We start from the raw sequence: 14995 nt of genomic DNA, 5'->3' as shown, positions 1-14995 counted from the left end.
TATTTTTATCACTCTTGCTCGCGTGGCACGCCAGGTCGTCGCTCCAGTGTGGATCCGAGTCAGCACGAGATGGAAAATGACCGTCGATACCACTACCTCCCTCTTTCTTCTCCACCCTGCGCGTCCTGGCCCACAAGCCGTGCTCCTTCGCGGCGGACCTTGTGCCCTGTTGCCCGGCTGGCGCCAGCGCCGACGACGCCGAGTTCGCCCGGTTCAAGATCCACGGCGACTCGGCAAAGTAGGCAGCCACGTGGTGCGTCAGCGTGGGCCCCGCCGACGATCCACGAGGCCATCTCGCCGAGCCGCGCCACGTAGTAGTTCAGCCAGCAACATGCTGCTCCAGCTCCTCCACCCGCGCCTTGAGCATTTCGTTCTCCTCCATCAGCGCCGCCGCTCGCGCCTCCGCCGTCGGCGCCGCGCGGTTGGCGATGGCGTCCTCGATCAGCTTCAGAATCAGCGCCGCGCGGCCCCTGGCGTCCGCGACGTCGGCCGCCGGGGACATCTGCTCCACCAAGACGCCCGCGCACTCCTCCATGCCGCCGCCGTCGGCCCGCGCCGCGGCGCTCGCGCCCCGGGCCGCCGCCGCCTCCCTCTCCCTCGCATGGTGCCGCCGGGCGCGGCACGCCTCCACGGTCGTGTGCACGTCGCGGCCGGACGCGGCAAAGCAGGACTCGAGCTCGCTCGGGCCAAAGTCCGGGAAGACGCGGCGGAGGGCGTCCAGCGGGTCGAAGGCCAGGCACGGCGGCCGCTGCGCCGCCGCGGCGCCCGAGCACGGAGAGAAGCGGCCGTGCTTTGGCGAGGTGGGGTGGCACCGGGAGCACCTCGTCGAGGACGGCAAGCTACGGCGGCGGCCACCACGTCGGAGCTCCACGGGCTGGGGTCGGCGTCCCCCGAGATCATCCCCTCCATGACGCGGCGGCCGAGCGCGTACGTGGAGCGCAGCTTCCTGGTGGAGTCCCTCCGCGGCGAGTTGACGCCTCGTGGCAGCAGCAGGCGGGGATGGGTTCGTGGTGTGCATGCTGGACGAGTGCGGCGAGACGTGGGAGGATACGGAGGACATCGGCGACGCGGCAGTGCTCGTGGACGCAGCAGGCAACGTGGTCGCGTCCACCATGGAGTGCTCTCTGGCTTCTCTTCCTCTTCGTCTTCCCTGCTGCAGGCCGCGCGGTTCCAGGCCCGAGTGGAGAAGAAAGAGGGAGGCAGAGGTATCGACGGTCATTTTCCCTCTGGTGTTGACTCGGATCCACGCTGGAGCGACGACCTGGCGTACCATGCGAGTAAGAGTGGTAAAAATGTAAAGATTTTCTCTCTCCCACTGATTCTGTAATTACAGAATAAAGATGCTATCTCAGGAGGTGGTGACCCATTATATAAAGTTAAAATCCACCCGAAACCACAACCCCAAACCCCCTGCCGGCGATCTCCCCACCCACCGATGGCCGGCGAGCCTGCCCCCACGCCCGCCGGCCCCTCAGCGGAGCCCGAAACCGAGGCTGAGCGCCTCCTTGCGCTGGCCGAGTCCGAGATCTCCGAGGGGCGCCTCCGCGCGGCCCGCAAGCACGCCCGCCGCGCCGCCCTCCTCGACCCGGCCTCCTCGCGAGCCGCCACCCTCGCCACCGCCGCCAACGTCCTCGTCGCCGAAGACTCCTCCCACCACGCCGTCCTCCTGCTCCCGGACGACAAGTCCTCCTCGCCGCTCTCCGCCTCCGCCCTCCGCCGCCACTTCAGGTCCCTCGTCAAATCCCTCCGCTTCAGCCCCGACGACTTCGCCGCCTCCCCCGCCGTCGCCGCGGCCGTCGAGGAAGCGCTCGGCCGCGCCGCCGGGGCTTACGAGGCGCTCACTGCCCCGCCCCCGCCCCCGCCCCCCGCCCCGGCCACCTTCTGGACGGCCTGCGCCGGCTGCCGCCTCCTCCACGAGTTCGAGCGCAAGTATGTGGGCTACCGCCTCGTGTGCCCCTCCTGCCACCGGACCTTCCTCGCCACCGAGATTCCGCCTCCGCCGGAGGCGGGGTCGGAATCCCCTACACCTGCGCCGCCGCCGGCCAAGAAGCCCAAGACCGAGAAACCGGAGATGACGCTCGCCGAGATAAAGCTCAAGCTCGCCAAGAAGAGAGGGGCAAAGGCTCCCAAGAGGTCATCCAGAGGCGAGGTGGAGCAGGAAGACGGCGAGGAGGTTGAGGCGGGGAACATTCTTGGGAATTCCGACCCCATGGCTATGGTGGACTCTGACTTCTACAACTTCGACGCCGACCGCGGCGAGCGGTGCTTCAAGAAAGGCCAGCTCTGGGCTTTGTACAGCGATGATGATGGCATGCCGCGCTACTACGCATTGGTAGAGGGGGTGCTGCGAGGCAGCCGATTCCGCATCCAGATACGGTGGCTTGATGGCGAGGAGGGGAAACCATGTGGGCAGTTCAAGGTTGGGAGTGCAGAGACACTGCATTCAGTCAATGTCTTCTCACATCTTCTCACCTGCGAGAGGGTGGCGAGGGAGGTGTACCGGGTTTACCCCAGGAAGGCCTCGGTTTGGGCATTCCATGGTGACCAGGCAAGCAGCACAGGGAGGGGAAGGTATGAAATTGTGGTGTTTCTCAGTGGTTGCAGTGAGCAGTATGGTGCTACCTTCGGCTATCTGGAGAAGGTGGAAGGTTTCAGAAGCATCTTCAAACGCCGGGATGTTGGTGCTCATGCTGTGCAATCCCTTCAGAAAGGTGATATTGGGGTGCTTTCGCATCAGATACCAGCGAAGAAGGTGTCCAAGGATGAGGGATCAGTGCTGCCTCCTGGGGACTGCTGGGAGCTTGATCCTGCATCCTTGCCTCCTGAGCTTCTGCATCTTGAACGACCAAGGAAATGACGAAGGTTGGATGTGTTGTGTAGGATTGACTGTGCATAGCATACGAATCGCAGAGAAAGGCTGTTGCTTTGGTCTGCCACGCCAAATGGTGTCTTGGTGTGGGGATGCATCTGCTTTGCCAACTCTACCTGGGCATTTGCTCCATGTTTATGATCCTTCTTCTGGTAGCAGGGGCGGAGCGCCCGGTACGGCGACGTATGGCGCTCGCCATACCTCGCTCCGGCCACCAAAACCCATAGACACTATGTAGCTGCCGTTGTGGTTTCTGATTTGAAGGAAAGAAGTTGCTGTTTTGGTCGCCAGATGCAATATTTTTAGCCACGATCCCAATGACATGTCACACCGTCTCTCTCCCACGCTCGCACTCCTTGATTCCAGCCGGTGACATGAACCATCACCACTCACGACGAAAATAAAGTATGCCATTGTCAGTCTATGACACGAATTGCTAATAAACGATGAGCATAGATGGAGGCGGCGATGGCCAGCGGGCGACGCTGCACTTAAGGACGACAGTGGCTTTTGGTTCTTATAATTTCGCCATACCTTAATCTTTTTCCGTCCTCCGCCACTGTCTGGTAGGTGCTTAAATAGCATGATGATACTTGTGGGTGTTTTGAGTATTCACTTCTGCTACCCGCTATGTATGAAGTCATTGAAATGAATGATCTTTCGGTATTGATGGTGGACAAAACACTAATATGGTATATGAATGATTCATACAAACTATCACTCTGTTCGCTGCATCTTCGTTGCATCCAGCCAATAGTGTCTCTCTCACACAAAACCAGCACCAGCCAGCCAGCAGGTACTTTTCTCTCACAAAAAATCAGCACCAGCCACCAGCACCAGCCAGCCGAACACAGCCATATATTTCTGCAATATTAGTACTAATCGTCTATTTTTCAGGAAAGCATATTTTTAATATTTTGTATCCAGATTCTCTTCAGCTGTTTGAGCCTTGAGGGAGGAGAGCAGGAGGGGCTACTAATTTTCCTGTCAGGTTGGTCTGGAATCAGCAAGATAAATTTGTTCATGGTTGGGCAGTAAATACTATTGTGCAAATGTTGCTGGACTGGATCTCACGGCAATTAAAAGAAATGCTTAGCCCGACTGGTGTTAGATTGCTTTCAATGATAACTTGCAAACGAAATGAAGTGAATTTGGAGTTATTTTGATTCAATAGAAGTAGTTCTGGCTGTTCTGAGCTGACTAAATTGAAGCGGATAGTAAGATGGGAAAACAGTTCGATTGATTTGACTCTCATTTATCACGGCATTCAGAATTCTTCTTTACGTAAGGCAAGTTTTCTGCTGTTTCTCTTCCAAGTGGCTTTGACTTTTCGCAAGGACTTCTCTTTTGCAAGTGTTTTCTCCGTCCTAAAACACAAGTATGTTTAGTTTGTCTAAAGTCAAACCATTTTCAATTTGACAGAAAGAAATAACAACATTTACGATATTACATTAGTATTCTTGGACCCATTATGAAACAATTGTCATTGTCAACTCCCAAGGATAAACAGAAGGTAGTCGAGAAGTTCATGTGTGTCGACAACTCTCTTAAATGATGCGGCAGTGTTGCTGCCTTCTTTCAAAAAAAAAATATGATGAGGTAGTGCAAAATATTGGACTGTAATGTGCAAAATGAGAAATAATAATCCTGCAAAACCCGAGAAAAGCATGACAAGATACGAACTACTGTATTCTTACTCCAGGCTGTAGAATTCAGTTTATTAGTAACTCCAGGAGTAGTTTGTATAGGCATCCTGATCCATGCTTCACAACAAACAAACACACAAACAAATTGTGTAATAGAGCAAACATACAAACAAGCAATGTGATAATATTTCGAGAACAGTGCGTGTTGTCTTTTGCACAAACTGACCAATTAAGTATTTTTTCTTTGAAACGAACATGTCAGGAAAGCTGCCTATTTTACCGATAACTGCTCCAGCCTCTAATCAAAAGACGGCAGGTACTAGCAAACCATGCCGTCGCCGCCGGTGAGCGTGGCATCTCGGCGCACGGTGAGGCCGCCGCCCCGGCCACGCGAGCGCATCCCGCTCACCGCCTGGGACCTCGCCTTGCTCCCCGCCGACTACCTCCAGTACGGCTTCCTCTTCGCGCCGCCGCCTGTCTCCACCGCCCAACTCGTCGACAACCTCGAGGCCGCCCTCGCCGCCGCGCTGGCCGTTTACTACCCCGTCGCCGGCCGCCTCGCCACCGAGCAGCACCGCGACGACAAAGGGCCAGCAGGTCGTGGGCTGCTCCGTCTCCGTCGACTGCGCCAGCCAGGGCGTCGAGATCCTCCACGCCGTCGCCGACGGCGTCGCCCTCGCCGACGTCGTCCCTCCCGACGCCGACGTTCCGGCCTTCGTCCGGTCCTTCTTCCCGCTCGACGGCGCTGTCAACCACGAGGGCCACGAGCTTCCCCTCTTCGTCGTCCAGATCACCGAGCTCGCCGACGGCGTCTCCGTCGGCTTCGCGCACAACCACGCGCTTTCCGACGGCGCGGCCCTCTGGGACTTCCTCAACGCATGGGCCGAGATCGCGCCTCCGGAAGCCCCTGGCGCGGCGACGTCGCGCGCGCCCATGTTCGAACGATGGTCGCCGGACGGCGGCGGCGCGCCGCCGATCGTGCTCCCCTGCACTGACCTGCCATGGCTGACCAAGACGCAGTACTCGCCAGCGACGCCACCACAGCTGCGCGAAAGGATGCTGCATTTCTCGGCAGGGTCCTTGATGGCGCTCAAGGAGCGGGCGCGACAGGAGCTCCTGGCGGCCGGGGACGAGGTCGGCGCAGCTGCCGTGACCAAGTTCCAGGCTCTGAGCTCGCTCCTGTGGCGGTGCGTCGCCCGTCCCGGCGGCTGGAACCGGACCAGGACACCGTGTGCCGCTTCGCCATCGACAACCGCGAGCAGCTCCGGCCGCCGCTCCGGGCGGGGTACTTCGGCAACAGCGTGTACGCCACCTCGACGGAGGCCATGGGCGCGTCGGAGCTGCTGGCGCGCGGGCATGGGTGGGTGGCGGCGGCGGGGCGTGCGGTGGCCGCGCACACGGACGCCGCCATCCGCGCGCGCGTGGCGGCGTGGACGGCGAAGCCGGCATTGGTGTCGGCGCCGGCGCCGCCGAGGCCGCTCCACGGGAACGGCGTGGTGATCGCGGGCTCGCCACGGTTCGACGTGTACGGCTGCGACTTCGGGTGGGGGAGGCCGCTGGCGGCGCGGAGCGGCAGTCCGGCCAAGTACGACGGGAGGGTGTCGCTGTTTCCAGGGTGCGAGGGCGGCGGCAGCGTCGACGTGGAGGTGGTGTTGGCGCCGGAGCACATGGCGGCGCTGGAGCGAGACGGTGAGTTCTGGGACGCCGTGTCTCCGGACGCGGCCAAGAATTCAAGAAATTAGATCGTTGAAGCCATTGTTGCTCTTTGTTATTGGTCAAGTACTCTCATCAGGGATAATAAAGCTGATCATTGCAGCAGCGAAACCGAGACAATGCCCCGAACGATCATCGAGTCCGAAGCTTCAGACGATCTCGTCTGTTCAATGTCATGCATCTGATGATCACGATCGCTCCTACCAGGATCCCACTCCCTTGTGTAAATGGGTAGATGAAATAAGAGGTAAGGATCATACTAGCTTGATACTCCGGTAGTAGGAGCACTCCTGTCCTGCACGACGATAACGATGCCGGTGCCGGCGGTGCTCGTGGTGTCTCGGCGCACGGTGAAGCCGCCGCCGCCTCCTCGGCCTCGCGAGCGCCTCCCACTCGGCTCCTGGGATGTCTGCATTCTCGACGGCGACTACCAGCAGAGGGGCCTCCTCTACGCCGCGCCGCACTTCTCCACCGCCCACCTTGTCGACCACCTCGGCGCCACCCTCGCCGACGCGCTCGCCATCTACTACCCTGTCGCCGGCCGCCTCGCCATCCAGCAACACTGCGACAGCGACGGCATCGTCGGCTGGTCCGTCTTCATCGACTGCGCCGGCCAGGGCGTCGAGATCCTCCACGCCGCCGCGGGCGGCGTCTCCGTGGCCGACGTCGTCCCTCCCGACGCCGACGTCCCGGCCATCGTCCGCTCGACGGCGCCACCAACTACGACGGGCACGAGCTTCCCATCCTCGCCGTCCAGGCCACCGAGCTCGCCGACGGCGCATTCCTCGGGTTCTCGTACAACCACGCGCTCTGCGACGCCACGTCCTGGTGGGCCTTCCTCAACGCGTGCGCCCAGATCGCGCGCCTCAGGCTCTCGCCTCCGGGAGCCCCCGGCGCGGCAACGCCGCCGCCGCGCACACCCATTTTCCAGCGCTGGTTGGCCCCGGCCTTGCTTCCGTACGCTGACCTGGCCGGGCTCATCGAGAAGCCATCGCCGCCGCCGCCGCTGCGGGAAAGGATGCTGCGCTTCTCGGCGGAGTCCCTGGCGGCGCTCAAGGGGCGGGCGCGGCAGGAGCTCCTGGCGGCCGGGGACGAGGCCAGCGCGGCCGCCGTGACCAAGTTCCAGGCGTTGAGCTCGCTCCTGTGGTGGTGCGTCACCCGCGCCCGGCGGCAGGCACTGGACCAGGACACTGTGTGCCGCTTCGCCATTAGCAACCGCGAGTGCCTGCGGCCGCCGCTGCCGGCGGTGTACTTCGGCAACAGCGTGTACGCCATCTCGACGGAGGCCGTGGGCGCGTCGGAGCTGCAGGCGCGCGGGCACGGGTGGGCGGCGGAGGCGGTGGGGCGCACGGTGGCCGCGCACACGGACGAGGCCATCCGGGCGCGCGTGGCGGCGTGGACGGCGAGGCCGACGGTGTCGCTGCCCAGGCTGTTCGACGCCCGCGGCGTGGTGATCACGAGCACGCCACGGGTCGACGTGTACGGCTTCGACTTCGGGTGGGGGAAGCCGCTAGCGGTGAGGACCGGCAGGGCCAACAAGTACGACGGGAAGGTGTCGCTGTTTCCCAGCCGGGACAGCGGCAGCGGCGACATCGACGTCGAGGTGGCGCTTGCGCCGGAGCACATGGCGGCGCTGGAGCAGGACCCTGAGTTCTGGGCTGCCGTGTCGCCGGACGCCAGGAAATTAGATCACTAGTCCACATTATTATTGTTCCAACAAAAAAAAATGATCACCAGTCCACGCCAGGGTTAACCTTACCGGTGAACCGGTCCGGTTTGACCGGTTACCGGTCAAACCGGTCCGGACCGGTTCTGGTTTCGGCCGATACCCAACCAGCCAAAATTCAAATTTTAAATTTAAATTCAAAAAATGAAAAATTCCCAAAAAATTCCTAAAAATACTTCAAGTTGCGATGAATCTAATGGTATCAAATTTTTTCAAAAATTCATTCATTTAGTATAGTTTGCGGGGATTTAAAGTTAAATCAAAAAAGAAAGAAAAAATGGGCCGGCCCATTAAGACCCACCAGTCAAACCGGTCAAACCAGCCGGTAAACCGGTTGCACGGGAGCTTTTGAATTTGGATTTGAATTCAAACCGGTCAAACCAACCGGTAAACCGGTCAAACCGGTTGCACGGGAGCTTTTGAATTTATTTGAATTTGGATTTGAATTCAACCGGTTCCGACCGGTAACCGGTCAACCGGTCCGGTAAACCGGAACCGGAGCCCGGCGGTTACCGGTCGGGAAATAAAACCCTAGTCCACGCTCCGTTCCTGGGTGTCACGTCACCTTGGTATCGTGAGGTGTTGGCAACATCCATGCCACGACCTCGACGCCGGCATCCAACATAGATGTACACTTTTGTTTCTCAGTAAGTATCAATAAAAGCAAAATTTCCATCATGGGGAACAACAATTCCTCATCCGTGTAATGCTTCAGCTAAAATGATGTAACATAGCCATTTCACTTCCTTGAAATTACGCAAATGCTCGCAGTATAACATTGTCAATACTGGATCAACACTGTCCATTCGACTAACAGTTCCTCGAGAATTCTAGCTTTACATAGGTAATATGTGAGAGATCATATGGATACTCGGTATTATGACAGTTCCAAACTTTAAAACACTGATCAGCGACCAAAATCTGGGGCTGCAAAATCTTAACCACTCGGTGTACGGCAGTTGCTTATCCAAGGAAGTTCATGATCACCAGGTGGAGCACCAGGTTGCACAGAACAAAGTCAGCAAAGGCCCTTTCTGGGGGTAGATCCTGCAGGAAGTTTTTTTTCCGGCAAATAGAGTTATGCCATATTTTGAAAGTAAAATGATCCTAGCAAATCAAGATGAAACAAGAGTTACCTTAAATTCCTTGTTGTCTTTGTTCACTTGAATGCGGAGACAAACTGAAAAAAAAAATAATGAAAGGTGGAGGCCATCTACTAGGCAACGAAAAGTAAAAAGGATAACCAGAGCTAACTGACAAGGGATAAGAAGTTGCTACCAGCAAGCACTGCAGTTCCTATGCATGAAAGTACACCTGAGAGGAAGGAGTTGAAAGGGAATGACCCAACCAATCCCATGTATGCAACCTGTTTTAGCCACACAAAACAGCATGATGGTAAGTCTCTGAAGGCATTTGCCAATTATCATGCTACCCAGCTAGGTTGACAAAACGATTGAAGAGAAGAGTTGCAAACTTAATAACAAGGTTCAGTTGGTAAAACAAGTGCGTATTGAAAAGCTGCACTTAACCTTCGAACTTTGGTCGAGCTAAATCAATTCCAGATTTAAAAGGCAACAACTAGTAATTCATCTAAAGAATCAAAGAAACTACGCAGCAATTTGGTTACTAGTTCCAGGCACAAGTACAGTGCTACACTACACACCCACACAATCTGGAGGCCAGCAGATAGGTAGAGCAAAAATTTGCAAAAGTTGCAACTTGATTGATAGCTTGTTGTAATCAAAGAAATTACACAGCATCAGCCTTTTAGAAAATCAGCATATTAACAATTTTTGTGCAAGCATCTGGTGCGCTCTTGCCTACCCACTGTTATATTACAAAAAATGACTACCAGATTTTCAACAATTTCCATATTAAGTTTAGTGAAAATCCACAACAGGAAACATCTCTAGATATAAGATAGTATACACCACAAGTTGTTCTTTTGAAACACCTCCGGACACTACACTTAGATAGTGAAAATCCGGAACAGGAAATATCTCTAGATACATTATAGTATACACGATAAGCTGATCAGGTAGAATTTTTAAATATCACCAGACGCTAGATTTATTGTGCTATCTAGGTGTGAAAATCTGCAACAGGAACATCTCTAGATACTAGGGTAAGCACTAGTAATTGTTGAGGTAAATTCTTGAGCCTTCATTTTGAGACTTCAGATCTGTCTTAACAGCAAAGACAGAAATGTTAAAACTTGCCTGAATCACGGCGGTAGCGAGAGCACAAATCACGTACAAGTCGATAATCTGCAGAAAAATCAGCACGAGGAGTTAAAAGGGTCAGAACAAGCTAGTAATAACTGAACCCGCAGGTGACAGTGGAGGTCAAGTGGGGCAAACCTTAAGATTTGTCGGTGTGGCAGCATACGCCTTGTTGAGGGACTGGATCAGAAGCTTTGCGTCGCTCGTGGCCCTCGGCATCTCGAAGAAGTGGCTGGATTCAGATCCGAACACAGATAGTTTTGTTAGGGTTCGGGGTGCTCCGTCTCGCGCAGCAGAAGGAAAGAGAAGGGGCGGGCATACCTGGAGGATGCGCTCGTCGCCGGCAAAGGGCTGGGCGAAGACGTGACAAATGGCGCCGCCGCTCGCCCAGTCGTCGCCGCCAGGGAAGGAAGAGATGAGGAGAGAGTCCGAGAGAAGGGAAAAGAGATGAACCCTGAGCCGTGAGCCGTGAGCCGTGAGCCGCGAGCCCCGAGCCATCCGCGGGAGGGCTGTCATTGAGCCGAGCGCGACCGAGCCTGCCACCTCAAGCTGCATCCAGAGCCGAGGTCGATCCGAGCCTGAGATGTTCTTAATTATTTAGAGACGATTTTACGGTAGCAGCTTTAACGATAGATGAGAGGACGTGTGTATAATCATAGATGGATTTAATTCGATAAGCAAATAGAAAAATAAATGGAGAAGAAAAGTATATCTGAATATTTGTTATTATTATAATTTTGTATCTATTTTATCTTGTACCACACAGTAGCTCGCTAGCCGACGGAAGACTCTAGCCTCCAGGTGTATTATTTCAACTTTGGAACGTTGGATATCTAATAGAGTTTTTTTTTGGTAATTGGATATCTAATAGAGCTAGCACGGTGCTGCACATACCATGCAAACAGAAATATTTGAGCTTCATCAAATCGCTCGATCTTGGATTGTTGGAGCTCGCAAGCTCCAGGTTAGAACAAACCTTGGTTTGATTCTTTATAGTCCAGCTTGAATTGAGTTTTTGGCAAACTAAATTTAAATAAGCTCGCGAGGCTGGAGCTTCTCTGGTAGCCCCAATGAGGGATAGGGATGAACCATGAATACTCAGCAAGTCAGCATGTATAAACCAGCTAGTCGTGACGTGTGTCTCTTTCTTTCTTTTTTATACTCCTATATTTTTTAATATAATTGATAAAAGGAACATATCAGGTGCAAACTAATTTTTTCGTGGAAACTATGAAAACTTCAATCTGAATCATCGGATTAACATAGTTAAAATATATTATATCAATTAAATTGGCTCTCCTGTAATCGTAATCATTATCATACTGGGCTAATCTTTTCAATATTGGATATATATATATATTGATCTAAATATATCTGGTGGAAACCACAACTTTCATGAAAACCCATGCAAATCACGGCAAAAAAGTCATCTAAATTCAAGAAAAAAATCACATGTAGATGATATGATGATACACAATCTTGTAAAATATCCTGTCCAAACTCAATTTTATTTGTGAGGTATAAAAATAACAAATTTCAAGCCAAGAAGTTGTCCAGATGATTTGTTAGAAATTTGTTATTTTTATATCTCACAAATGAAGTCGAGTTTGGACAGGATATTTTACAAGATTGTGTATCATCATATCATCTACATTTGTGATTTTTTTGTGAATTTAGATGACTTTTTTTATCGTGGTTTGCACGAGTTTTCACAAAAGTTAAGTTTCCACCAGATATGATCCCATCTTAAACGGGTACACATAGCATAAAATTTTTAGCAAATAAAGCGAGAAAATAGCATTCCATACCACAAACAAATCAACAAAATTCTAACAAGCAAAACATCACATATATGCTACGTATATCTAACAAATAAGATACGGAACCATCTATCTTCGACTCGACTTTAGACGGTAGCTTAAGAAACGCCACTAAGAAAACAATGATACGATGCTTAGAGCAACTATCTAAAAATAATATTGGAAAGGTTGATGTCTTATGATCCACCATTTGAAACATCTTGTTGTTATTTTTAGCATAGTGCTTTGCAATAAAAAGAATGTTTTCTTAAAATGGACTGCAGAAAGTTACATTATATTAATTATTATCAATATAATTTTATTAAATACTAGCTCATAATATTTTAAATGATATCTCTACCTATTTCTAAAGATCGGGCTACTTTTTTAGTTCATTATTGGTTTTGGTCATTAAACTTCTCATCAGATACAAAATTTAAAGTGGACGTCGTTCGTGTCTGGATTGTAGTATTCTCCGTGGAATCGGGACCACCTTATATTTATGGGTTTTTTGAATGGATGCCATTGTAATTATTGAAGTTTGGAGAAGTACCATTATTATTCACATATTCTGAAGTTTACCATTATAATTCTTCCTCCATTTGAAATATGCCACGGTATACATCTAAAGACGCTATGGTATACGTTTGGAGAAGTCTGAGCCCAACTGCAGCGTAGCGTCACCGTCGTATTTTTGTATGGATATAACTACCCCTTCCACCTTTCTCTCCCTATATCACTTACGTGTGGACCCTACTAGTTATCTTCTTCCTCCTTCCCCATCGTCTCCATGACAGCTTTCCCAACTCCTTTAAACGAAGTGGATGCCGGCCGCCGTCATGCCGCGCAGCCATGGCTCCATGGCGCCAAACTGCGGAGGAGACCCCCATCTTCGAGCCTTCGAGGGCTGAGGGCGAGGGCCTCGCAGAAGACATGGCGCAAGAGGCGCCAGCGGTAGAAGGAGCCCCCATCTCGGAGCCCACCGAGGCCCGGGACGAGGGTACCGTCGTGATAGTGCCCGTGCCCACGGCGCAGGAGGGCGCAACGACGGTGGTGGAGCTGCCATACAGCAGCGAGGAGTACGGGGACTCGATGGATATCGACCCCGCTGCTGCGGCGAGCGCCGCCGCACATATTGCCGAGTTCGCGTCGGCCAGCGGGGGCGTCGGAGGGGAGCCACCTCGGGGTTATCGTCCCGTCCGGTGTCCCCTCAGAGTTCCTTCGCAAGGAGCAGGAGGAGGAGGAGGCCTGGAACAAGCAGATGGGCGTTGGGCGCGAGATCTTGCAGGCCCTCGACCGCGCTTATCAGCTTCATCAGAACACGGATTACCAGGTCAGCCAGGTAAATATTTCCCGCCGAAAATTAATCACATTTGGTTTTAGTTTTTTGCGTGTCTTCACCCACGCCGTCCCCCTTTGCAGCAGCTGAGAGAAATCTCGCGCGAGAAGAGCGCCGAGATGAACCGGCTGTACTCCCAGATGAGCCAGCTCGGGCAACACAACGCCGAGCTGGTGCTCAAAAATATCGATGCCAACACAAAAATGGCCGATCTGGGAGCGCGTCAGCAGGCGCTGGATGAAGAACTGGCCCGGGTCACCGATGAGCGGGACGCCCAGAGGGCGGCAGCGGAGCAGAAGGCCCGGGAGGCCGAGGCGCAAGCCACCGAGCTGCAGCGCCTTCGGACGGCGCTCGAGGATAGTGCTCGAGAGGCTGAGGTGCAGAGCGCCGAGCTGCAACGCCTCAGCGCCACTCTCGAGCAGCAGAAGGCCGAGCTCCTCCACAAAGAGGTGGCCATGGTTGCGCTCGCTGGGACCCTCCAGGAACAGGGTGTGGCCCTCGAAGAGAGGGAGGTGGCCCTCCAGAACATGGGGGCTACACTTAAGGAAAAAGAAGCCTCCTTGTCCTCACTCGAGGAGGCCGCCCGTACCCAGAGGGAGGAGGCGCAGAAGAACATGGCGGGTGAGTACCTTCGATTTTCCGTTGATTTGTTTCTTTTCGTAGCTAATGTTGATTTCCTTTACTCAGAGCTGAGGCAAAAGGTGGCGGACGAGACCGCGGCGAAGGAAGCGGTTCACACCACGCTCAAGGCGGCACAGATGGAGTTTGCTGAGCTGGAGAAGACCGCCGTGAGTGTGTGTCAAGAGCTCGAGGGGGATGGTGCCGTCTCGGGCAGTTCGGTGATCAGCCGCCTGCGCGCGTTAGGCAGCCGGATTGCCAAACACGCCAAGAGTACCTTCCGCCTCGGTGTCCTGCGGGCTCTCGCCGTGGCCTCGACGCATTACCTCATGGATCTCCAGAGGGTGTCGTCGGGGTACGTCGTGCCCGATGATGCTGACGCGGACGCCGCATCGGCCATCATGGATGAAGCCGACGCGGCCGCGGAGGAGTTCGCCACCGTCCTTGCCGAGAAGCTCGAGACGGACATCCCTCCCATCGCCGAATTCGATGCCCCTGAAGACCCGCAAGGGGGGATGGTAGCCTGTAGAACAGTTGGGCCTCGAAGCCCATGTAAATAGATTAGTGTTTATGCCATAGTCGCACTTTGTTATCGCATCCTATGAGTATAAGAGATTTCATAATTTGAATGTGTTGCCCGTCGAGGCCTTGTGTGTTCGAGCCTGTGTTTCTTTACTTTATTTCCGTGTTCTTCGTATGCGACTTAGATAAACATCTGCGAGGAAGTTCATGTTCATAAGCAACGTAGGCGTAGGGTGGTGAGGGGGGTGCCGTATCCCGGAGGCGTAGGCGGCCCCTCGACTCGGCCTGCCCCGTACCGTAGTTGCTTACGCCTCGCGTCCGTTTTTTCCAAGGATACGAGAAACTTAGGGTCGAGACGGAAATATTTCGAAAAACATTGGCGACTTTTTGGGGACGTTCGGGGGTTCCCCCCGTAATAGCCCCCGAGGGAGGCTCGGCTTTGCCGAGGGTAAAGCCGGGCGTACCTCAGTGTTAACGCGCATCCTAGCCTTCGAGGGCCCGGACGGTTCCCAAAAATAAGCCAGTAAAGCATACTTTATTA

At 54.1% G+C, this 14995-nt stretch overlaps 2 protein-coding genes and 2 pseudogenes across 2 annotated transcripts; 3 read left to right on the top strand and 1 right to left on the bottom strand.

Annotated features, from left to right (window-relative positions):
- Positions 1-1396: 1396 nt before the first annotated feature.
- Positions 1397-3159, top strand: LOC120702372. Its single transcript, XM_039986144.1, has one exon. The coding sequence runs from the start codon at positions 1436-1438 to the stop codon at positions 2855-2857; it is 1422 nt and encodes a 473-aa protein (XP_039842078.1). The 5' UTR covers positions 1397-1435; the 3' UTR covers positions 2858-3159.
- Positions 3160-3437: 278 nt separating this feature from the next.
- On the top strand, positions 3438-6283 carry LOC120702373 (annotated as a pseudogene).
- A 243-nt stretch (positions 6284-6526) lies between these two features.
- LOC120702374 lies at positions 6527-7953 on the top strand (annotated as a pseudogene).
- A 711-nt stretch (positions 7954-8664) lies between these two features.
- LOC120702376 (dolichyl-diphosphooligosaccharide--protein glycosyltransferase subunit DAD1-like) lies at positions 8665-10652 on the bottom strand. The gene is made up of 6 exons (XM_039986145.1): positions 10498-10652; positions 10315-10408; positions 10174-10221; positions 9233-9320; positions 9091-9134; positions 8665-9001 (listed from the first exon to the last, which is right to left on the bottom strand). The coding sequence occupies exons 2-6, from the start codon at positions 10393-10395 to the stop codon at positions 8918-8920; spliced, it is 345 nt and encodes a 114-aa protein (XP_039842079.1). The 5' UTR covers positions 10396-10408; positions 10498-10652; the 3' UTR covers positions 8665-8917.
- Positions 10653-14995: the final 4343 nt, after the last annotated feature.

The sequence above is a fragment of the Panicum virgatum genome, chromosome 4K (assembly GCF_016808335.1).
Source record: "Panicum virgatum strain AP13 chromosome 4K, P.virgatum_v5, whole genome shotgun sequence".
Classification (NCBI taxonomy): Eukaryota; Viridiplantae; Streptophyta; class Magnoliopsida; order Poales; family Poaceae; genus Panicum; species Panicum virgatum.
Note: the sequence above shows the minus strand (reverse complement) of the source record. Positions and strands in the feature narration are given on the sequence as shown.

Coding starts and splice junctions, on each gene's coding strand:
- LOC120702372 (XM_039986144.1), top strand. CDS start 1,436: ATGGCCGGCGAGCCTGCCCCCACGCCCGCCGGCCCCTCAGCGGAGCCC.
- LOC120702376 (XM_039986145.1), bottom strand. CDS start 10,395: ATGCCGAGGGCCACGAGCGACGCAAAGCTTCTGATCCAGTCCCTCAAC. Junction 10,222..10,314: donor CCACACCGACAAATCTTAAG/GTTTGCCCCACT, acceptor ATTTTTCTGCAG/ATTATCGACTTGTACGTGAT. Junction 9,321..10,173: donor TCGCTACCGCCGTGATTCAG/GCAAGTTTTAAC, acceptor TGGCTAAAACAG/GTTGCATACATGGGATTGGT.